At 40.5% G+C, this 24,488-nt stretch overlaps 2 protein-coding genes across 8 annotated transcripts in view; one reads left to right on the top strand and one right to left on the bottom strand.

The window, feature by feature from the left end:
* Nucleotides 1–10,431, top strand: part of RINT1 (RAD50 interactor 1) — a 27,527-nt gene extending 17,096 nt beyond the window's left edge. For 3 of the 5 annotated variants that reach the window (XM_069462625.1, XM_069462629.1, XM_069462627.1), the window contains 5 exons: nucleotides 697–896; nucleotides 5,709–5,923; nucleotides 8,513–8,693; nucleotides 8,768–8,886; nucleotides 9,863–10,431. In XM_069462625.1, coding sequence (XP_069318726.1) covers nucleotides 697–896; nucleotides 5,709–5,923; nucleotides 8,513–8,693; nucleotides 8,768–8,886; nucleotides 9,863–10,055 — 908 coding nt within the window. In that variant the 3' untranslated portion in view covers nucleotides 10,056–10,431. The remainder of the gene's footprint in view (nucleotides 1–696; nucleotides 897–5,708; nucleotides 5,924–8,512; nucleotides 8,694–8,767; nucleotides 8,887–9,862) is intronic. The other 2 variants (XM_069462626.1, XM_069462628.1) reach the window with 1 other exon arrangement.
* EFCAB10 (EF-hand calcium binding domain 10) lies at nucleotides 8,638–17,594 on the bottom strand. 3 transcript variants are annotated; one of them, XM_069462630.1, is made up of 4 exons: nucleotides 17,486–17,594; nucleotides 11,816–11,980; nucleotides 11,622–11,709; nucleotides 8,638–8,683 (listed from the first exon to the last, which is right to left on the bottom strand). In XM_069462630.1, exons 1-4 carry the CDS (start codon nucleotides 17,592–17,594, stop codon nucleotides 8,638–8,640), a joined length of 408 nt encoding a protein of 135 aa, XP_069318731.1. The 3 variants fall into 3 exon arrangements, with proteins under 3 accessions (XP_069318731.1, XP_069318732.1, XP_069318733.1); XM_069462631.1 differs by lacking the exon at nucleotides 8,638–8,683 and adding an exon at nucleotides 10,204–10,240; XM_069462632.1 differs by lacking the exons at nucleotides 8,638–8,683; nucleotides 11,816–11,980 and adding an exon at nucleotides 10,204–10,240.
* Nucleotides 17,595–24,488: the final 6,894 nt, after the last annotated feature.

Below are 24,488 nucleotides of genomic sequence, written 5' to 3' on the forward strand. Positions count from 1 at the left end.
GACATCTTACCATGTCAACTGTAAATTCTTAAGTGTGTATCTCTTTTAATCTCTTCAATTTCTTCCTTCCTTTTTAAAAAAATGCCATTTATTTACTGAAGAAACAAAGTCATTTTTGTGTATAATTTTCTCATATATCTTTTTAAAAAATTGAAGAATAATTTACATAGAGTGTAATATACACATCTTAAGTATACAGTTCAATGAGTTATTTTTATTTGTTTGTTTTGAGACGAGATCTTGCTCTGTTGCCCAGGCTGGAGTGCAATGGTGTCATCGTAGCTCACACCAACCTCAAACTCCTGGGCTCAAGTGATCCTCCTGCTTTAGCCTCCCGGGTAGCTGGGACTACAGCGCACACCACCATGCCCAGCTAATTTTTCTGTTTTTTGTAGAGATGGGGTCTCCCTATGTTACTCAGGCTGTTCTCAAACTCCTGGCCTCAAGCAATCCTGCCTTGGCCTCCTAAAGTGCTAGGATTATAGGTGTGAGCCACCATGCCTGCCTGCTCACTGAGTTTTTAACAAACATATATACTTGTGAAACCCATATCCTTGGAGAGTTTAGAAACAGACCCATACTTGAATGGTCAATTGATTTTGATAAAAGCACCAAAGGAAGTCATTAGGGAAAACTTAAAACTATATCATGAAAGGTACCAAAAACCTTCATATGTTTTATTAACTTTCTCCACAGACAGGTATAAAAATCTTCCCACAGCTTCACGAAAGTTGCAGTTCCTGGAATTACAGAAGGACCTAGTAGATGATTTTAGGATACGATTAACGCAGGTGATGAAAGAAGAGACTAGAGCTTCCCTGGGCTTTCGATACTGTGCAATTCTTAATGCTGTGAACTACATCTCAACAGTACTAGCAGATTGGGCTGACAATGTTGTGAGTGAATGTGCTTTTATATTAACTATTATGTTAGTAGTTTGAACCATTTTACCTTTCGAAATGTTGAATCTGCTGCAAGCCAAAACATGTTAGAATTACAATGATGCCAAACTTAGGAGTGTGATTAAAGTACACATTTTTCTCAATCAAATCTCGTAGTTAAATAATCCTGGTATTTTACTATATTTAATCATTGAAAAAGAAAGCTATTCGTGAAAGCTATTTCATGAAAATGAAATAGTTTGGAACTTTTTCCTCTTTTGACTTCGTACTCAGGAAACATTGACGTATGGTAATTGCCATCACAGAAAAAGCTTAGACTAAATAACGATGTATGTCAAAATTAATAAAATCTAGGACTTTAAGGAAAATAAAAGAATAACATTTTTGATATCTCTTGAATGTCTTCAAAACATGACAAATTATGAAGAATCATAAAAATAATTTGAAACATTTTAAAGTTTAAATTATTTCACACATTAAAAAATTATTTAACATTTTATGTAGTTTATTTTCAAATGTATACATGAGTAAAATAGAAGAGGAAAATGAAGCCCAGTGTGCCTATAACCCAGCTTGTTATGCCAATTTTGTTTCATTTAAGCCTCTCTTCCACCACTCATACTTGATTATTTTGAAGCAGGTCTCAGGTATAATATTTCATGGTAAATATCTTAGTATGTATCTCTAAAAGTTAAGAATTCTTTTTTAAAAAAACATAATCACAATCCCATGATTACATCCCAAAACTAATTAATTTCTTATATTGGAAATATAATTTAAATAAATCTACAAAATCAAATTCTTGGGTTCTGGCCGGGTACAGTGGCTTACCCCTATAATCCTAGCACTTTGGGAGGCCGAGGTGGGAGGATCTCTTGGGGTCAGGAGATTGAGACCAGTCTGAGTGGAGTAAGTGAGACCCCATCTCTCCTAAACGTCAAAATAATTAGCCGGGTGCGGTGGTGTGTGCTTGTAGTCCCAGCTACTCAGGAGGCTGAGGCAGGAGGATCGCTTGAGCCCAGAAATTGGAGGTTGCAGTGAGCTATGATGATGCCACTGCACTCTAGCTTGGGGGACAGAGTGAGACTCGGTCTCAAAAAAAAAAAACCTTGGGTTCAGTTAACAAGTACTATAAGGCCTTTTCCCTCCAAGGATTCTACATCCTTTCCTTCTCTCTATGCAGATTCTTTTTTTTTTTTTTTTGAGACAGAGTCTCATTTTGTTGCCCTGGGTAGAGTTCCATGGCATCATCATAGCTCACTATAACCTCAAACTCTTGGGCTCAAGCAATCCTCCTGCCTCAGCCTCCCGAGTAGCTGGGACTACAGGCACTTGACAGTGTGCCCAGTTAATTTTTGTATTTTTAGTAGAGACGGGGTCTTGCTCTTGCTCAGGCTGGTCTTGAACTACTGATCACAAGTGATCCTCCTTCCTCAGCCTCCCAGAGTGCTAGTATTACAAGCATGAGTGCCATGCCTGGCCTCATGCAGATTCTGTTGACAAATTTGATCTGCCTAACTGTAATTATTAAGTAGTAATTTATTTTTACTCTTTTTATTAATCCAAGGAATATCTTGGCAATTGAGGCTTTTGGTAACCAGATTTTCCAATATGTACTTCCAACCCAAAGTAAAGAAACCTCATTAGCCTTGTATCCTTGACATATATTAATTCCTTTAGATGTTTTAGATATTAAAATGATCTCAGCCTCTAGGACCCCCTTCTTGGAAAGGGTGCCATTGGGTTAGGAATCACTGTTCCAAGATCATCTGCAAAGATACAGAAATCACCTTAGATTTACACTAATGTGTCCCATAAAGTAGATTTCATGACAGCAAACTAGGATGACCATAAAATGGTAAAATATACATTAAACTGTGAAAAAACTATGCTGAATAAATGGGATAATGACTATGAAGTTACATTATAAATGTAAAATATTATATAATTGTGTCATGAAAATAGAAAGGAAAGTAAAACAATAAAACAACTACAATTTTAACTAAGGCCTTAAAAATACCACTTTTAAAATGTGATAGGTAAAATGAGTATTAAAAAATTACAGAGTTAAATAATTCAATTGATCAGCTGAGGGCTGGTGATAAATTCTATAGTGTACTAAGGAAAAACATAATTTTCATGTGTATCCTTATGAGTCACATATATATACAATATAAATTAAAATTTCTGTACATCATCAAATCTTTTTTTTTTTTTTTTTTTTGAGACAGAGTCTCACTCTGTTGCCCGGGCTAGAGTGAGTGCCGTGGCATCAGCCTAGCACACAGCAACCTCAAACTCCTGGGCTCAAGGAATCCTTCTGCCTCAGCCTCCCGAGTAGTTGGGACTACAGGCATGCACCACCATGCCCGGCTAATTTTTTTTTTCTATATATATTCTTAGTTGTCCAGATAATTTCTTTCTATTTTTAGTAGAGATGGGGTCTCACTCTTGCTCAGGCTGGTCTCGAACTCCTGACCTCGAGCAATCCACCCGCCTCGGCCTCCCAGAGTGCTAGGATTACAGGCCTGAGCCACCGCGCCTGTCCCATCATCAAATCTTTTTTTTTTTTTTTTTGTTTTTTGAGACAGAGTCTCACTCTGTTGCCCGGGCTAGAGTGAGTGCCGTGGCGTCAGCCTAGCTCACAGCAACCTCAAACTCCTGAGCTCAAGCGATCCTCCTGTCTCAGCCTCCCGAGTAGCTGGGACTACAGGCATGCACCACCATGCCCGGCTAATTTTTTCTATATATATTTTTAGCTGTCCATATAATTTCTTTCTATTTTTAGTAGAGATGGGGTCTCGCTCTTGCTCAGGCTGGTCTCGAACTCCTGAGCTCAAACGATCCGCCCACCTCGGCCTCCCAGAGTGCTAGGATTACAGGCGTGAGCCACCGCGCCCGGCCCCATCATCAAATCTTAATGCAATAAAATAAAAGCAGCAATGAAATACATTCAAATATTTCATATTTGAAATATTCAATGCCTGGATTAGGAAAGAAGTTTAGAAAACATGACATATTTTAAATTATGAATTTAAGACAAAAGATTGTAGGATACTGTAAATGCATTATATAGTATATTTTGTTCTATCTATATATATATAAAAATTTATGGTATGCCGCTAAAGCATTATATAAAAGAAACTGTATTCCTCATAGTACTTATATTACTGTGAAAGAAAAGTAAAACAAAAAAAGCCTTTATCTTAAATCCAGGCCACCAAGCCAAATAATAAATAGAACACCAAAATATACTAATAACAGATATAAATAAGATAAAACCTTATAAACACAATCACAGTTTATTCTTATGTTATTTTTATTCTTGTGCACTCTCTGGCCAGGACTTAGTAATTATTTAAGGCTTTTTCTATAAAAATGTTAACTGAAATCCATGTGCATAATGTCATTCTGCTGAGCAAGGGAAATAAAATATTTCATAAAATGAATATAATGTAGAGGGTAATTATGAATGTGTTTATAAAGTCAGCTAATCAGTATACATTCATTCATTTTGTACTTTTATGTGTCTTGTTTCTAATTTTAGTAAGTACTTTATCCTCTCAGCCCCCACAAGGCTCCATTTTCTGTTAAGCTTTTTCAATAGTATGAAATAAATTGTCATTCTTGATGCTTGTGCCAGATGATTAATAAGAGACTCATTCAGGGCCAGATTTTTAGCTTCAGTGAAATTATTTATAGAACATTGTTAACTACTTTACTTGGTGCTATAGTCTGTTAACAAAGATGAATTTAGCCATCATTCCTACTCTTAGAAAATTTATAATCTGATGCTGAATTATCTGGGTCCTTTTGTCAACAGAGAAATACCCAGATTTCAGAATTGACTCTTCAAATTGTGAATGAATTCTTTTTCCTAGCATGGTTATTCTGCAAATTCTGTCTTAATATCAAAAGCCCTTTAATCATCTTCATAATTCTTCAGCCAATGAATGCTTTACATAAAAGTCATTAAAGCTCGTGTATTATATAATTAGAAAAAAAAATAATGGACAGAGTTCACTTTCCATTTGTTTCAGAGTCTCAACTTAATTGTTTGTCTATTGGCAGATTGTGCCAAGCCTGAAACATGCAGCCATTCAGAATTGAAAATTTTTCAGTTGCAGGTGACAAAAACCTGACTGAAACTGGTCTAACTTGGGGAGTGGGGCTCCTAATCTGAAAGGATTAGGCATGGCTGGTCTAAAGTTGTTCATTTCTGGTTTCATTCTCAGGCAGGCTCTGGACCAGGCTCACATAGTCCTTCTGCAATCTTGAAAGGACAGTGCTTCTTTCCTGATAGTTTCGACAGAAATACCAAGGTGGCCTCTCACATGTCTATCCTGAATAAGCATGAGTGTGGCCAAGGCATGGTTACGAAGTTATGTGTTCATCTCTGGCACCAAAGGATAGGGCTAAAACCACCTGAGTCAAGTTGTCTCAGAGTGGGGAAGAGGAGTTCCCCAAAGGAAAATTGGGATGCTATTATCCAAGCAAGGCGAAAAGATGTTGGTAAAAGCAGTTGATGCCCATGGTACCACTGCTATGCAAAAAGATATGGAGAGAGAAAGGGAATGAATCATGGTCTAGGTTCATGTTGCCTAGGGCTGGGGGGAGTGGGAAAGGTATTGAGCATGAGGGCTAAGAGTGAGGGTTTTTTAGAGCGATTATGAAAATGTTCTAAAATTGTGGTAGATGCACAACTCTGTACTAAAGACATTGAATTATATGGGTGAATTGTATGGTATATGAACTGTTAAAAAAGGAAGTATGTTAATAAATGTGTTAACATGTTTTTGCTTTCAGTTCTTTTTACAACTTCAACAGGCAGCATTGGAGGTCTTCGCAGAGAATAATACTCTAAGTAAATTGCAGCTGGGACAACTAGCCTCCATGGAGAGCTCTGTCTTTGATGACATGATTAACCTCTTAGAGCGTTTAAAGCATGATATGTTGACCCGTCAAGTAGACCATGTCTTTAGAGAAGTTAAAGATGCTGCAAAATTGTATAAAAAAGAAAGGTATATCCTCTGTATAAGTCAACTCTTTTTTTTTTTTTTTTTTTTTTTTTTGTTGAGACAGCGTCTCACTTTGTTGCCAAGGCTAGAGTGAGTGCCGTGGCGTCAGCTTAGCTCACAGCAACCTCAGACTCCTCGGCTTAAGCGATCCTACTGCCTCAGCCTCCCGAGTAGCTGGGACTACAGGCATGCGCCACTATGCCCGGCTAATTTTTTCTATATAGATTTTTAGTTGTCCATATAATGTCTTTCTATTTTTAGTAGAGACGGGGTCTCGCTCAGGCTGGTCTCGAACTCCTGACCTTGAGCAATCCACCCGCCTCGGCCTCCCAGAGTGCTAGGATTACAGGCGTGAGCCACCGCGCCCGGCCTAAGTCAACTCTTAACACCAGTTTGGCAAAAATTAAAGATGGTACATGTGGTCAGATTTCCAAGTCACCTAGATAGAACAGAGTTTGGCCTTTTATACTCCATTGACTCTGTTTTTGATGGAAATATTTCTAAAATATGTTCTTTTGGACTTTTTTTTTTTTTTTTTTTTTTTTTTTGAGACAGTCTCGCTCTGTCATCTTGGGTAGAGTGCAGTGGCATCATTGTAGCTCACTGCAACTTCAAACTCCTGGGCTCAAGCGATCCTCCCGCCTCAGCCTCCCAAGTAATTGTGACTACAGGCGCACCCCGTGATGCCGAGCTAATTTTTCTGTTTTTAGGAGAGATGGCGTCTTGCTGTTGTTCAAGCTGGTCTCAAACTCCTGAGCTCAAGTGATCTTCTGGCCTCGGCCTCCCAGAGTGCTAGGATTACAGACAAGAGCCACTGTGCTGGCCCTTTTGGATATTCTTAATCAGAATAAAATGATGATAATTTATCAGTCAGCTGTTTGTAAATATAGAAAGCTATATATGATCTGGGGTTGAATAGCCCAGTCTGTCACCCATTTTACAAGGTAAGGTGCTCCTATAGTACCCTGGGCTTATGTTGCACAATTTATTTCACTACCAGAGTTCCCTGTGAACACTGTGTATCTCTACCAGAAAGTGAGCTTCTTGAGAGTAGGCAATGTCTATTTGTCCTAGCATAGTCCCTGCCACAAAGAAATCAGTTTTGGAAGTGTTATTAGTCCCCATTGTTTTTACTGAAAATTAGACCATAAAATTAACTGATGCCTTAAATGCTGATACATTTTAAGTTTTTACTGTTTTATATCAGTAATTCATATATTAAAATTTTGGGATGAGGGGGGAATATTTATTTATTTATTTATTTTTTAAGAGATAGGGTCTTGCTCTGTTGGCTAGGCTGGGGTGCAGTGGCATGATCATAGCTCACTGCAGACTTTAACTCCTGGACTCAAGCAATCCTCCTGCCTCAGCTTCTAAGTAGCTAGGACTACAGGCATGTACCACCATGCCCAGCTAATTATTAAAATTTTTTGTAGAGCCTATTGCCCTGGCTGATCTTGAACTCCTGGCCTCAAGCAGTCTTCCCTCCTCAGCCTCCTAAAGCACTGAGATTGCAGCCGTAAGCCACTGTGCTTGGCCTATCATCCTTATTAAAGAGAGAGAGAGTGTGTGTGTGTGTGTGTGTGTACACACACACATACATACACATATATTTTCTGACAGAGCTTTTAATGTTGGGCTGTACATTTTTCCTTATCCAAAATGCCACAGGACAGTATACTTTCCCAAATTTAAAATGATTTGTTGGCTGGGTGCAGTGGCTCACGTCTGTAATCTTAGCACTCTGGGAGGCCGAGGTGGGAGGATTGCATGAGCTCAGGAGTTCGAGACCAACCTGAGCAAGAGCGAGACCCCGTTTCTACTAAAAAGAGAAAGAAATTAGCCAAACAACTAAAAAAAGAGAGAAAAAATTAGCCGGGCATGGTGGTGCATGCCTGTAGTCCCAGCTACCTGGGAGGCTGAGGCAGTAGGATTGCTTGAACCCAGGAATTTGAAGTTGCTGTGAGCTAGACTGATGCCACGGCACTCTAGCCCAGGCAAGAGAGTGAGACTCTGTCTCAAAATAAATAAATAAATAAAATGATTTGTTAAAACTTTAGAAATAAAAAGTGAGGCCGGGCGCGGTGGCTCACGCCTGTAATCCTAGCACTCTGGGAGGCCGAGGCGGGTGGATCGCTCGAGGTCAGGAGTTCGAGACCAGCCTGAGCAAGAGTGAGACCCCGTCTCTACTAAAAAATAGAAAGAAATTATATGGACAACTAAAATATATATATACAAAAAAAAAAAAAAATTAGCCGGGCATGGTGGCGCATGCCTGTAGTCCCAGCTACTCGGGAGGCTGAGGCAGTAGGGTCGCTTAAGCCCAGGAGTTTGAGGTTGCTGTGAGCTAGGCTGACGCCACGGCACTCACTCTAGCCTGGGCAACAGAGTGAGACTCTGTCTCAAAAAAAAAAAAAAAAAAGTGATGTTTATGACAAGAGGCCCCATTCGCCATTCTGTGGCAAATGTATCTTGCTCTTGCTCTGTAAACATATCTTGTCCTTCCTCAAGAAACTTTTGTTTCATGCTTAAAAAAAAAAAAAAGAAATGTGATGAAAAATTTTATGGTAAAAATTAATGTGTTTTTTCCAGATGGTTGTCCCTGCCATCTCAGTCAGAGCAGGCGGTAATGTCCCTGTCCACTTCGGCTTGCCCGTTACTGCTTACGTTACGAGACCGTTTACTTGAGTTGGAGCAGCAGCTTTGTTTCTCCTTATTTAAAATTTTCTGGCAAATGCTTGTAGAGAAGCTGGATATATACATCTACCAAGAAGTAAGTAAGAATAGACTATGTTTCTGGGCTGTGATAATAAAGGCAACTGTTAAATGAATTGTTCTTTGTTTCAGATAATTCTTGCTAATCACTTCAATGAAGGAGGAGCAGCCCAGTTGCAGTTTGATATGACCCGCAATCTTTTCCCTTTGTTTTCTCACTATTGCAAGAGACCAGAAAATTATTTTAAACAGTAAGCTCAATATTTAACAATTAATCTTGATGTATCAAATTTTTAGAGTAGGTTGACTCCTTTTTAACAACTTTAGGGTTACAGTAGTGTTTGGTGCAATAAGAGCAATTGAAATTTTAAAACATTCATTGTGCATCTATTGTATGTTCAGAGTGCAATGGAGAAACCAAAATAATATATAAGATGCAACCCATGACCTGAAAAAGTTTACCAGAACTGGATATTAATTATATGTTAGGCTTTATTTTCTATTAATGGCATTTGGTTTAATGCTCTATTTGCTTATTACAGGGGGAATAAATAGAAAATGAAAGCAAGCGTACTTATGGTATACTCAGTAAATGTAAGAAATTAAAAATATGGTTAGTACCTAATAATAGACCAGGCCTGAAAAAAATTTTTCTTATACATTTAATAGTAATTTTTACTCTAAGTATAATTATAAATATAAGTAAGAATAATTCTTAGAAATATTTTCAGAATTTGTTGATTTAAAACTTAAATTAAGCATGGAGTTTGTGAGGTTATAAAGCATTCCTTTTAAACTTACAAAATGAAAGCTTGTGTTTGCTTATTTCAGATGACTATTTGTTTTTTAAATTTGCTAGTATTCTACATTTTGCTTCTTTTGTTTTATCCCTTATTTTTTTCTTTTCTCATATTCTAATCCACCTAAAGTCATAGCTGCCTTTAATAGAGTGTTAATATCAAGTATCGTATTTAGGGAAATAATGGCTCTATATTGAAAACAATGATCCTAGTACCTCATAATAATCTAACAAAATATAAACTCTGTGCATATGTGTAGTCCTAACATGTTAAAAGAACCAAATAATAAATCCATAGTTTTTATAGAGAACATGTGGACCAAGAGTGCTGGGAAGCTGTTTAGTTTCCAAAAATGAAACTGTGATAAGATAATATGGATGATATTGATAATGGAGATCTCATTTCCCTCCATTTTTTTCCTAAACAGTGTAAAAGAAGCCTGTATTGTTTTGAATTTGAATATTGGTTCTGCACTACTCCTGAAAGATGTACTGCAGTCAGCTTCAGGACAAATTCCTACCACAGCAGCATTAAATGAAGTTGGAATTTACAAACTGGCTCAACAAGATGTTGAGATTCTACTTAATTTGAGGACAAACTGGCCTAACACTGGGAAATAATGTGTCTTTCAGAAAAAGGATTTTGTTTTTGTTTTTAAGACTGAGGGAGCTAATAGGATTTCAAGCTGTGTGATGAAGTTCTGAATTAATGAAACTGGAAAGTTGAAAACTTTTTGGAATCATTTATTATCTTCAATTTATGGTGTTACTAAAATGAGGAGAATATTTCCTGAGTCCTCTTGTTCCTAAGAAAACAAAACAAAATTCAGAAACCATGAAAACTCAGAGTAATTCCATTTACAAATATAAATGCTGAATGTATCTGTTGAAGAAAATACAAGAGCAGAGATAATAAATTATAACCATCTTTCAATTTCCTGTGCTAAGGGAAAATCTATTGTGGATAATCAAACACAGCCAATAAATTTTTTAAAAATCACTTTAGAATGCATGTTTATAATTGAGGTTCCTATATCTAGTTTGAGAATTCACTATATTTCAGTAACAAAACACATTATGATATGGTGAATAAGATAAGATTGTTCTTCATTTTTCATAAATGTTTTTCCATTTAAAATACTTCTGATGTGGCAATGGGCAACGTTTTCTTTCTGGATGAAACATTTCAGGCCAGAGCACTCTGCCTCAATTTTTCCCATGTGGTAGGGAGTGTAATTAAACATGTTTGTTTAACTTTTATATAGCTGAAAATGAGATGAAAATCTGAAAGTTTCTTTTTTCTTCTAACTTTTCCTTGGCCTTGGGCTGTATTAAATAATGGTTTCTTGATTAATAAATTCTCAGAGAGTAAAATTTTTAAACAAATTGAGCTAGATTCTCCAGAGCCTTTCTACAACTATTAAACTTTATTCTGATGGTTTTTCTCTGACTTAGCATTTATTTTTATTTTTTTAAATTTTATTTGAAAATATTAAGGAGGTGCAAATGTTTTTGTTACATGGATAGCTTTTGTAATGCTTAAAGTCAGGCCTCTAAGTGTGCTCATTACCCAAATAGTGTTCATTGTACCTATTAGGTAGGTTTTTGCCCCTCCTCTCTGTCCACCCCCCTTGATTTAGCATTTAGTTAGTACTTTAATCCTGTAAGATTTCAAATCTATAATTGTCAGGCTGGTATGTAACCTATACTATTGATAAGGATCTACTTTGCAATACATAATTTTGAGGAAATTGTTTGAGATAAATTCTATTACTTTGTATTTTATACAGAGATTTTTCTGGGTTCCGAGTCCAGAGTGCCAACCATTTATACCATGGAACTGCCATTTTACGGAGATTTTCTACCTAGTGTGTTAAGCGCAAAGCTTTTCTGTTAGTTCTCTAGAACTAACAGGTCCTTCTTCACCCCATTCTTTGAGAATTGCTGGGGTTCTCCATTGAGAAAAGAATGGAGCTGCTTCTGGAACTTTCTCCTTGACCCCAATATTACTCCTCTACCACACTCACACTCCACCCCAGGCTTAGGGACTTGACTGTCAGCCCTCCCTGTCCTCACTTTCTAGTCAGCTGAAAATTTCAAGGGAACAAACTGTTTCCTTCAAAAGGTATTAATTGTACTTCAAAATCATTCTTCATTAAAATATTCATCATTTAAAAATAAACTTACACTTCATCCCTGAAATTATCCAAAGATACTGTACGTCCATCATCTTGTAAAACTTCACCTGCAGGACACAGACCCAGCGTTTGTAGGGCTGTGAAAGAGTGAGAAGAAATGAAAATTTACAAAGTGAGATTTTCAGCTAGAGAAAGTTAGGGAATGACCACAAACTATTACCTCAATTTGAGGAAGATACTGACCTTCTTTATATTGCACAAATGATATGGTGCCTCTCTTGGAGGGGTCCATCATCTCAAACATAGCCACGATGTTAGAATGATCCATAAAGAACGGAAAGGCCACACCTGTTAGTTTGGCAATTCTCATACGTTCCAATAAAGTTATTAGATATTCTCTTGGTTGTTCTGCAAAACAATAGTTCCAACTCTTTCTAATATGAAATTAAAATATGTCACAAATAGAAATAGTCATTAATAACAATTATTAAACACTAATGCTCAAGGTACTATACTAGGCACTGGGGATACAGGCCTTGCTTCCATGAAACTCACAGTCCAGCAGGGAGACATTGAACAATTAAATAATTATATAAAAAAGTGCCTGATCTCAGATGATGAATAAAAAAGTCCAGAGACTGAACCTAGGCATTTTTTTTTAAAAAGTTCCCCAGGTGTGGCCGGGCGTGGTGGCTCACGCCTGTAATCCTAGCACTCTGGGAGGCCAAGGCGGGTGGATCGCTCAAGGACAGGAGTTCAAGACCAGCCTGAGCAAGAGCGAGACCCCGTCTCTACTAAAAATAGAAAGAAATTATATAGACAGCTAAAAATATATATAGAAAAAATTAGCCGGGCATGGTGGTGCATGCCTGTAGTCCCAGCTACTCGGGAGGCTGAGGCAGTAGGATCGCTTAAGCCCAGGAGTTTGAGGTTGCTGTGAGCTAGGCTGACGCCATGGCACTCACTCTAGCCCGGGCAACAGAGTGAGACTCTGTCTCAAAAAAAAAAAAAAAAAAAAAGCTCCCCAGGTGATTTTAATTTGCAGACAGAGCTGAAAACCGAAAAGACAAAAGAAGTAACAGCATGGTGCTGGAAAGAAGTTAGCCAGCTAAAAGAAGGGATAAAATATAAATAATAAAAACACACTTTTAGATAAATAGAGAAATCCTCTAATTAGGAAGTATATGTATTCATTTCTAACATAGAAACATTAAAATATAAAAGTTGATATATAAACAATAGACTTTCATATAAGCAATTTTAAAAATGAAAAATCAAGATCAACCTATTAAATACTTTCTAGAAATAACGGAGGACAGACATGATGAAAAGAAGCCAGAAGAAAAGATGGAGCAGCTTAGATGGTAAATGCTACTCCTACTGCTCAATCATTTTATTATTGTAATACTAAGCTTTACTCTTTTCATTTTTCAATTTTTTTTTAAAAGTTGTGTCATTATTGAGAATTTCATATGTTTATAAAAGTAGAAAAGTATAATGAACCCATTACCAACATCACCACTTCACCTGTTAAAATTTGTGGCCAATCTAATTTCACTGTAACCCCATCCACTTCCCTCTCTTCCTGTATTATTTCAAAGATAATCACGGTGGTCATATTTCATCAGTAAGTAGAATATGTATCTCTAGAAAATAAGGATTCCTTTTCCTTTTTCACATTACCACAATAGACCATTCACACACCTAAAACATTTTTCTAATATAAATAAAAATAGCCAGGCAGTATTCAAATTTCCAATTGTCTCACAAATGTCATATATTATAAATACTTTTTAAAAATCGGTATTCAAGCCAGGTATGATGGTGCCTACTCAGGAGGCTGAAGTTGGAGGATCACTTGAGCCCAGGAGTTCGAGACTAGCCTGGGCAACATAGTGAGACCCCCAGTCTTAAAAAAAAAAAAATCAGTATTCAAATAGGGTCCATATATTGTTAAAAATATTTTTAATTGACGAGTGAAAATTGTATATATTTATCATGTACAACATGTTTTGATATATGCATACACTGTGGAATGGCTAAATCAATGGCTAAAACATGCATTACCTCACATACGTGTACTTTTTTTTTGTGGTGAGGACACTTAAAATCTCTCTATCTCTCTCTCTTTTTTTTTTTTTTTAAATTGAGACAGAGTCTTGCTTTGTTGCCTAGGCTAGAGTGCAGTGGCATCATCGTAGCTCACTGCAGCCTCAAACTGCTGGGCTCAAGCAATCTTCCTGTCTCAGCCTCCCAGGTAGCTAGGGCTACAAGTGCATGTCACCACAACCAGCTAATTTTTCTATTTTTTGTAGAGATGGAGTCTTGAACTCTTGGCCTGAAGCAATCCTCCCACCTAAGCCTCCCAAAGTGCTGGGGGATTACAGGTGTGAGCCATTGCGCCTGACTGGTTTTATTTGTTTGTTTGTTTGTTTTGAGACAGAGTCTCACTCTGTCGCCCAGGCTAGAGTGCCAAGGCGTCAGCCTAGCTCACATCAACCTCAAACTCCTGGGCTTAAGCGATCCTTCTGCCTCAGCCTCTTGAGTAGCTGGGACTACAAGCATGCGCCACCATGCCCGGCTAATTTTTTCTCTATATATTTTTAGTTGTCCATATAATTTCTTTCTATTTTTAGTAGAGACAGGATGTCGCTCTTGCTCAGGCTGGTCTCGAACTCCTGAACTCGAGTGATCCTCCCGCTTTGGCCTCTCAGAGTGCTAGGATTACAGGTGTCAGCTACCACGCCTGGACACGCCTGACTGTTAAGATCTACTCTCTTACCAATTTTCAAATATACAATATATTGTTATTAACTGTAGTCCATGATATACAATGGATCTCTTGAACTTGTCTTTTTGAGACAGGGTCTTGCTATGTTCCCCTGGCTAGTCTTAAACTCGTGGGCTCAAGTGATCCTCCTGCCTCAGCTTCCTGAGTTGCTGCGACTATAGGCACATGCCCCCATGCCTGGCTGTCTTTCACCCTTTTTATAATAACCATTCTAACAACTGTGAGATTATACCTCATTGTGATTTTAATCTGCATTTCCCTGATGACTACTGATGTTGAACATTTTTTTATATAACTATTGGCCATTTGTATGTCTTTTTTTGCGAAATGCCTATTCAGATCCTTTGCCCATTTTTAAAATCAGTTATTTGTTTTCTTAGTATTGAATTCCTTATATATTTTGGATATTAACTTCTTATCAGATGTATAGTTTATAAATATATTCTCCCATTCCATACACAGGTTGTCTCTTTACTCAGATTATGTTTGTTTTAGAGACAGGGTCTTGCTTTGTCACTCAAGCTGGAGTGCAGTGGTGCAATCATAGCTCACTGCAGCCTTGAACTCCTGGGCTCCAGCAGTCCTCCCACCTCAGCCTCCCAAAGTGCTGGAATTACAGGCGTGAGCCACTGTACCTGGCCTCAGATTATGTTTTTAAATCTTTTAATCTATAGGTTTCCTCTCCATCTTTTTCACCCCTTGGAATTTATGTGTTCAAACCAGAAGTAGACAGACTTTTAAATCTAATATAGTGCCTTATTTGTACAAATTTTAATCAACTATAGCAACATATAGGCTACTAAGGGCAACCCTATCAGGTATGAAGTCTTCTGTTGATTCTTCCTAAACTATGTATCAAATTTAGATTTTCATCTTCCACTGCATAAAGCTAATATCTAAACCTAGAAGTAAAAACATTAAGAAGCAGCAGTATAGGTATGTTATTTAGAAATTTCAAGATAAATAGTAAAGAACATATCAAAACAAGTTTAAATGATTTATTCTGTGGAGTAGGAACTGGGGAAGGAGAGGGGAATGCTGTTGTTATTCATTATAAACTTTAGAGTCCTTTTTGATTTTTAAATCCCATACATATACTTTGGTAAAAATAACAAAATTTGAAAATATATGTTGACAAGCATTATTCTTATATAATGAATATAACACATAATGAATATATCACTTATTAAAATTTGTCTTAATATATAGTGAACATTATTAGAAATTGCTAACATAACGTCATCACATATTTGTTTTGAAAAACCAAATGCCTTCAAATCAGGTTATCAAGAATAACAGTTCAGTTCTCACATAAACACAGAAATTATCGCTGCCTCGAACAGCAGAAGACTATTTTCTTTTTCTTTCTTTCTTTTTTTTTTTTTTTTGAGACAGAGTCTCACTTTGTTGCCCGGGCTAGAGTGAGTGCCATGGCGTCAGCCTAGCTCACAGCAACCTCAAACTCCTGGGCTCAAGCGATCCTACTGCCTCAGCCTCCCGAGTAGCTGGGACTACAGGCACGAGCCACCATGCCCGGCTAATTTTTTCTATATATATTTTAGTTGTCCATATAATTTCTTTTATTTTTTATTTTTATTTTTATTTTTATTTTTTTTGAGACAGAGTGTCGCTTTGTTGCCCAGGCTAGAGTGAGTGCCGTGGCGTCAGCCTAGCTCACAGCAACCTCAAACTCCTGGGCTTAAGCGATCCTCCTGCCTCAGCCTCCCGAGTAGCTGGGACTACAGGCATGCGCCACCATGCCCGGCTAATTTTTTTTTCTATATATATTTTAGTTGGCCAGATAATTTCTTTCTATTTATAGTAGAGACGGGGTCTCACTCTTGCTCAGGCTGGTCTCGAACTCCTGACCTTGAGCGATCCACCCGCCTCGGCCTCCCAGAGTGCTAGGATTACAGGCGTGAGCCACCGCGCCCGGCCTTCTTTTTCTTTCTTTATAATTTATTCTTTATTTGTATATATTCATGGTGTACAAGTCAGAAGACTATTTCAACATTATAGTACCAACTACCAGCAAGAGACAGTAGTCACTTTTTCAAAAAATAGGTTTCAAAAAGTTTGATAGCAACATTTCCCTATGGCATTAAAAAAGGGCATTCCGTTATCTTTATTTCTTTTAGCTTTCTATTTGTTGAAGGTTTTTAAAAGATTTTTTAATTGCTTTACCACTTTAAAACACCCTATACATGATCATACTGGCTGGGTAGTTTTTGGCAAAGTCGGAATGTTTGGTATTTCCCTTTCCTTACACTGAAACAAATGGACAATTTTAGCATTTTGGATACTCCATATGGAGGCCACCAAGTTACAATTCTGCACCCTGGGGAGAAGGACATAAAACCATTGTCACCTGACATGACTTTTAAAATCATTCACCACACAAAAATTATGAAATGATTCAAAGCATTGGTCCCCTTTTGGCACTAGGGACCGGTTTCATGGAAGACAATTTTTCCACGGATGGGGAGTGGGGGCGGGGGTGGGGGCGGCTGCGGAGTTCTGCAGCCCAGTCCCTAACAGGCCGCAGACCGGTACTGGGGGTCGGGGACCGCAGCAAGCGATTCAGATGTGTAAAAAAGTCAGGAAAAGCAGTCTCCTCAGGAATATCCTTTTATCTTACGCTGTCAATTGTTTAGTTCCCTTGCAAGACTAAAAACTCTATGAGAGCAGGGGTAGCACTGGAAACATCTATTGCTTGCCAGGCAGAAGGCTGACTTATATATTATTTGTTTAATCTTCCCCACGTTCCCATGAGATCGGCACTGATATTGTGTCCATTTTTCCACAGGGGCAGACCAAAGTTCAGGGTCTTGCCCTAAGTCACTAGTACTAAGGGGTGGAACCAGGAACCAGGCTGCCGGCCCGGAGCCTCCCACTCTGACCAGCCTGTCCCCTGCCTAAATGCGGTTTAAATGAAGGCCACAGGGTTAATTAGCAGCAGAAGGGTTCAAGCAGCCAGGAGGCGGGGGAGAGCGTGTGAGCGTGGAGGAGGGTGTCCTGCGGAAGGGGAGCGGGGCTGGCGGGGTGGCTGTACTGGAAATCTGTGGGGACCCTCATGGGGAAGCGGGTAGAACAGAAAGCCAAGTGGGAGGCAAGACCCTTACCCGGCCGGAAAAAGAGAAGGGAGCTGGTGAGGTAGTTCAGCAGCTCCAGGATCCGGTGTTTTTCCAAATACTCCCTGGCTTGGCTCTCCCGGCTTTCGGCTGCCTCCATGGCTCCGCGTCTAGCCGTTGCTAGGCGACCAGGCGCCTGCACGCCGGTTTGGCCCGGTCCCGTCCGCGTGGCGCGGTCACGTGACGTGCCCGCCTCTCTGCGGCTGCGACCTAGGCGCGGAGCTCTACAACTCCTAGCGGAGGGGAAGCCTGGTTTGCCCGGGCAGGCGAAGGATCCGCAGAGCCCCTTGAGGGCTGATGCCACCGTGCCCCATCCAGGCTGAGGGCTGGGTCTAAATGCCTTTTCTCATTTCCGTCTCTAGCTCCTCGCTCAGTACTTGATCCAATGATAAGGCTTCAAGTGCTAGTAACACAGGATGAACTAGTAACAGAAGGAACTTCTGCAGTTCTGAGGAGAATCCTAAGGAGCATCTTGGTGTGAGCAGCCTGCAGGCATGGCGCTGGCAGCGGGGCAGGAAGTTCTCAGCCTGTTGGCTCGACTGCGTTGTGAGTCACAAAGCAGGCCTGCGTCCCGAGCTTCCACATCTCTGCTTGCTGCCTAACTAGATGCCTGGAGCTGGTCTTACAAGGCAGAGACCATCCCACAGTAGTTTTGATGGAGGGTCACTAAGGTGGGATGCAGGTGGCTAGACGGGCCTCTCCTCAATTATCGGAGCACTGAGAAATCTAACTCTAGGCTGGGACTTCTGTCCTCGAGGGCCAGGCTCTGAAGCCTGTGCCCTTATTCTTCAGCAAAGAGTTAGCCCAGAACAGGCACTTCAAGACGAGGAAAGACAAATGACCAATAAACATATTAAGATATTAACCTCTTTGGCAATCTTGTAAACAAATTAAAACTACAAGAAAATAACCATTTTACATCTAGCAGACTGATGAAAATTAGGAAGTTGGACAATATCAAGTGCTGGCAAAGATGTACTGCAGTGAGACAGTCAGTGATTAGGACAGTGTAAATTGGACCAAACACTTTGGAAAATGGTTTGGGATTATCTTGGTAATTTAAACACGTTTCTATACTTTGACCCAGAAATTCCACTCCTAGAGCAACTCTTGTAAATGTACACCAGAAGACATGCACAGGAATAGTCACAGCAGCACCATTCATAATAGAATAGAATGGATTAAATAAAACTGTGGTGGCCGGGTGCTGTGGCTCACACCTGTAATCCCAGCACTTTGTGCACCCTGAGACGGGAGAATCGCTTGAGGCCAGGGGTTCAAGACCAGCCTCGACAACATAAGGAGACTTTCAGGCTTCGACTACTGTGGTATATTACACATGAATACTATAAAGCATTGCAACAATGAAGTGTAGCTACTTGTTAAGTGGGAGGCAAGACCCTTACTCAGCCAGAAAAGGAGAAGGGCGCTGGTGAGATAGCTCAGCAGCTTCCCAACCCATGTTTTTCCAAATAATCCTGACTTGGCTTTCCCTGCTGCCCGAGGTCTCCAGGGCTGAGCTTTGGACTGTTGCTAGGCGACCAGGCTGCGTTGCAGTTCGGCTCCGCCCCTTCCACGCGGCGCGGTCATGTCTGAGTGGAGGAGGCGGTTCTGGGGGCAAGTGAATATAGGTGAATCTCAAAAACAATGTTGTCTGAAGAGAATATATACTGTATGAATCAACTGATATAAAGTTTAAAAACATATCAAACTAAACAATATATTGTTTACAGATTCAAACATTTGGAGACATTTGTGAAGAAACACAAGGGAATGATAAACACAAAATTCAGCTTAGCGTTTGCCTTGGAGGTGGGGAGAAAGGGAAGGGGATTAGGGAGGAATACCCTGGGGATTGCAGGGGTCATATCAATGTGATTTTTTTTTTTTTACCTGAATGGTGGGCACACAGGTGCTAATCTAGTTGTGATACTTTATACCTTGTATGTTTTTTATAAAGTAATTTGATCTGGGGTCTGTCGTGGTGGCTCACGCCTGTAATCCTAGCACTCTGGGAGGCCGAGGCGGGAGGATCACTTGAGCTCAGGAGTTTGAGATCAGCCTGAGCAAGAACAAGACTCTGTCGTTACTAAAAATAGGGAAAAAATTAGCCGAGCAACTAAAAATAGAAACAAAAAATTAGCTGGGCGTCGTGGCGCCCGCCTGTAGTCCCAGTTACTGGGGAGGCTAAGGCAGGAGGATCCTTGAGCCCAGGAGTTTGAGGTTGCTGTGAGCTAGGCTGATGCCATACATCTAGCCTGGGCGACAAAGTTGAGACTCTGTCTCCAAAAAAACAAACAAACAAACAACAACAACAACAACAAAAACCCCAAAATTGATCTGCTCAGCATTTAAAAAAATAATTTTTCAGCAATTGAAAAATAGAGTGTGGAAAGAGAAGACAAAAACCTCAATGCTAGGAGAGTGAACAAAGTCTGAAACAGAAAGTAGCCACTGTGCAGGGGACATGTGGGGACCATATCTCTCAGACCTACCTTGAGAATTCTGAGATATCTGGGAGGCCAGAAAAGCCCTATTTGTATGAGTGCCCCCAGCAGCTGGGAGAACTAGAGAAGGAGACTTGATAGCTAATCATTGGGTCCTTGGCACAGCCTTGAGCGAAGATGAAGTATAACACCTGTCCCAAAGTCTGGAGAACGCATTCCGAGGAGGGAAGGGACTCTCTCTGAAAAGACTTGAAGGCTATGTGCCCAAATCTGCAACACTGGCTTAGGTTTACAAGGAGGGTCTTTCAGGAGGACGTTGGAGAGTGCTCTGCAAACTTTTTAGCAGCAGAATCTTTTAAAGAAATCACATGTGGGCTTCCCCTCCCCTCAAGCAGGTATAGAACAGATGAAAGAGAGCACTGTATGGGATTCACACAGAATGACAAGATCACATTATCTAAGCTTCTTTATTTGTTCTTTTCTCACAGAGGCATGGCTGGCCTTCTGTGTGATCCTGGTGACAGAGTTAACTGGAGACTGGGGAGCCCTGACCCAGGGACATAATTAAGCTGACAAAACTGATGCCTGTGGATCACTCTGACTCCTGGTTCCTGATGAGTTCTGGGGAGAGTTTAAAAACTGATGTGGGTGTTACTCTTGAGTGTTTTCTGAGCCACTCCTTTGGGGACTTGCTTTATGTTCCTTGGTAGAAGGGACAGTGATGCACAGACAGGAAGGTCTAAATTATGTGCCCTTCCTCCAAGTCGTGGACCCTTCAGAGCACTTGGGAAGGTGCTTCTGGCTCTCCTTAAGGGTCAGCACAGCAGAGGCCAGGCAATGGCAACAGGGCTGAGATGGGAGAGGGAGACTGCAGAGAGGACAATGGCTGTGAAAAGCAGAGGACCACAGGTGGGGGTGGGGGTTGCTTTGCAGTCACTGGCCAAGGCCAACGTGGCCTGGGGAAAGCACAGTAGAAAATGTAAGGAACATCCCTTAATGAGGGGGAGAAGACTGAGTGCTGGTCCTGTGGTTTCTGCTGTGTGCTGAAAGCACAAGGCATTTGGTCTTCTCCTTGAGAATTTCGTTTATTTGCTCTTCCGATGTTAGGTCCTGAATAAAGAGCTCTGCTCTTTGTACTCTAGAACCTCAAATGACACCGAAATTGCAATAATCTCATTTCCTCTGTGTCGTCAGGCTGAGGAGAGCACATTGGGCCCTGCTGACATTTCCCATTTGTTGGTTGTTCTCCGTCCCAATGAGTCCGGGGGCCTTTCTCCACTGAAGCAACACTGTCGCCTGCTCCCTCTCTCCCGACATTGCCCAGACAGCGCTGAATCTCCCATTCCCCTGGAAATCATGCGAAAGACAAGTGTCCAGATGCCACCTAGTGGAGTTAGCTGGTTTCTGTCAGTGCCATCTCTTAATGAGCCAAACTGGACTTAATTAATCATCGTCTTCAACCTCCTCATCACACTTCTCCTTCTTTGAGCTCTGGTCCTTTACCCCCTCATCACTCTTAACATGGTGACGAATCCTTTCAGTGGTTTGTGGGAGTGACTCCCAGGTGGAAGGCCCCCGTGCCGTGGTTCTGTCAGGGCCATACATTAGAACCACCTGGGGCCTTTGAAAAGTACTAGTGCCGGTGCCCATGTCAGGCCATGAAATGGAATCTCTTGGGATGGGCCTGGACACTGGTGGTTTTGTGTTGTTACTTTAATGGCTTTATTGAGGTATAATTAACATTTAATAAACTGCACATTTTTAAAGTGTACAGTTTGATGAGTTTTGATGTATGCACATAGCCATGAAATCATTACCACAGCAAGATACCCATCACTAACCCACCTCATCCCATCCCCAGGCAACCACTAACCTACCATCTGCAACTGTAGATTAGTTTGCATTTTCTAGAATTTTATACAAATGGAATCGTATAGTATGGACTCTTTTTTTGGTCTGGCTTCTTTCATTCAACATAATATTTCCATGTTGTTACATGTATCAATATTTCATTCATTTTTATTGCTGAGTAGGGTTCCATTTTATGGACATACCACACTTTGTTTCCACAATCATCTGTTGATGGACATGTGGGTTGTTTTCAATTTGAGGCTGTTGCAAATAAAGCTGCTGTGCACATTCGTGTGCAGATCTTCACATGGGTATATGATTTCACTTCTCTTGGATAAATACCTAGGAGTGGGATGGCTGGATGGTAGCTGAATGTTGAACTTTTTAAGAAGTTGCGACACTGTTTTCCAAAGTGGGTATATAGTTTTACATCCCCCAATGGTAGGTATGCAAAGCTTCCCAGGTGATTCTGACAGCGGGACTGAGACCCTGCAGTACAGCAAGAGGTGCGAGCTGAGGCAAAGGGCTGGCAAGTGCTGACCAGGAACCGCCAAGGATCTGGGAGGACCCAACTCATGCCTGCTATAGACTTAGCGTCATCCTCAACCCAGGACGTACACTGTAGCCTCCTGGGAGCCTTTTGAAAATGCAGTGTATCCCCCTGCTTCACTTGACTAGCCTAAAAAATAAAAAAGAAAGAAAATGCAATATCTGCTCCTTTTTCCCCTCAGAGAGTCTGATAAAATTCCTCTGGAGGTGGCACTGCGGAGGGGGTTCTGTCTCAGGCATCACAATTTATTTATTTGTTTGAGACAGAGTCTCACTTTGTTGGCCAGGCTAGAGTGAGTGCAGTGGTGTCAGCCTAGCTCACAGGAACCTCAAACTCCTGGGCTCAAACGATCCTCCTGCCTCAGCCTCCTGAGTAGCTGGGACTACAGGCACGGGCCACCACACCTGGCTAATTTTTTGTTTCAATTTTTAGTTGACCAGCTAATTTTTTTTTTTTTCTATTTTTAGTAGAGACGGGGGGGTCTCATTCTTGCTCAGGCTAGTCTCGAACTCCTGATCTGGAGCTATCCTCCTACCTTGGCCTCCCAGAGTGCTAGGATTACAGGCGAGAGCCATCGCACCTGGCCGGCATCACAATTTATTAACAGCTCGCCACGGGGTTCAAGAGCCCAGAAGGACCAACTGTCCTGGTTTGTTCAGGACTGAGGAGTTTCCAGTGCCATAAAACTCTCAGTGATAAAACTGAAAAAATCCCAGGTAAACTGGAACACTGGGTCACCCTAATTGTGGACCACCAGCATAAAGAGCTTGGACTTTGGCATCAGGTTCATTGGTCAGTCTGCCTGTCAACCTTGGAATTACAGCTCAGGGTTAGTGTGCCTGCGTGTGTGTGTCTCTGTGTGTGTGTGTGTATGTGTGTGTGTTGGAGTGGAGGAGGGGATTGTATAAAAGGGAAAGTGAGGCGACATGAGTGGCCAGAGCAGACTAGGAGCTGGTTTCCTCTCTTCAGTTTCTGTTTCAACCAGGGACAGGTCAGAGAGCTAGGGGTTTTGGTTGCTATTAAAAAGGAAGAAAAAAAAATAAAAAGGGCAATTTTTCTGAGAAAATGAATAGTGAGGCAGTGTACTGTAGTGACCTTTGGAATCAGACTGCCTCATTTCAAATCCTAGTCTTACCACTGACCATTAATAACTGTGTCCCGTGGGGCAAAATGCCTAAATTTCCTGGCTCAGTTTCCTCGTGGACATAATCGGGATAATATATCTACCTTGTGGGTTGTCTTGAGGACTGAATGAACTAATATATGTAAAGCTCTTAAAATGGTGCCAGGCATGTACTTAGTGTTTGCTATTATTATCTTAATAGTTGTGTTAAAATGAGAAGGGAAAACTCAATGACTAAATATAATCTCTGTACCTCTGTCTGTAGGCTGTCCTGCTTGGTTTCCTATTGAAAGATTGTTTTTAGGGGTAACATTTCAGATTTTGTGTTGTGTCTTTTTTTTTTTTTTTTTTTTTTGAGACAGAGTCTCACTCTCTTGCCTGGGCTAGAGTGCCGTGGTGTCAGCCCAGCTCACAGCAACCTCAAACTCCTGGGCTCAAGTGATCCCCCTGCCTTAGCCTCCCGAGTAGCTAGGACTACAGGCATGAGCCACCATGCCCAGCTAATTTTTTCTATTTTTAGTTGTTTGGCTAATTTCTTTCTCTTTTTAGTAGAGACGGGGTCTCCCTCTTGCTCAAGCTGATCTCGAACTCCTGAGCTCAAGCAATCCTCCTGCCTTGGCCTCCCAGAGTGCTAGGATTATAGATGTGAGCCACCGTGCCCGGCCTTTGTGTTGTGTCTTTTAAAAACTGTAGACTCTTGGTTCCATGTGGCAATGTAGGAGAAAAAAGGTTATTTATTATATATTTAATGTTCTTGTGCAAATCATAAGGGAGATATAAGTTGGAAGCCTGATAATTTTATTTTCATCAAGTTGTTTTATTGGTGAGTTGCCTTTTTTTTTTTTTAAAGCAGAACACAGACTAATCGTGACAACATATTAGTTTTTGTGTTAGGTAGGGCTCAGGGGCTGGTTTTTAGCTTTGCAATCATGATTTAACAGAAACATAGAACTCTGTGGAACTCAAGTCTCAAAAGTGACATCTCAGTCTTTGCAAAATGACAACATGCAATGTCTGAGATAG

Source organism: Eulemur rufifrons, chromosome 29 (genome assembly GCF_041146395.1).
Source record: "Eulemur rufifrons isolate Redbay chromosome 29, OSU_ERuf_1, whole genome shotgun sequence".
NCBI classification, from domain to species: domain Eukaryota; kingdom Metazoa; phylum Chordata; class Mammalia; order Primates; family Lemuridae; genus Eulemur; species Eulemur rufifrons.

Bases quoted from the DNA above. Each gene is read 5' to 3' on its own strand.
- EFCAB10 (XM_069462630.1), bottom strand. From the start codon at position 17,594: ATGGAGGCAGCCGAAAGCCGGGAGAGCCAAGCCAGGGAGTATTTGGAA. The intron at 11,710-11,815 runs GTCAGTATCTTC...ACTCTTTCACAG, and splicing joins ATTTGTGCAATATAAAGAAG to CCCTACAAACGCTGGGTCTG. The intron at 8,684-11,621 runs GTAAGTTTATTT...ACTTCTTGGTAG, and splicing joins GATAATTTCAGGGATGAAGT to ATGTATATATCCAGCTTCTC.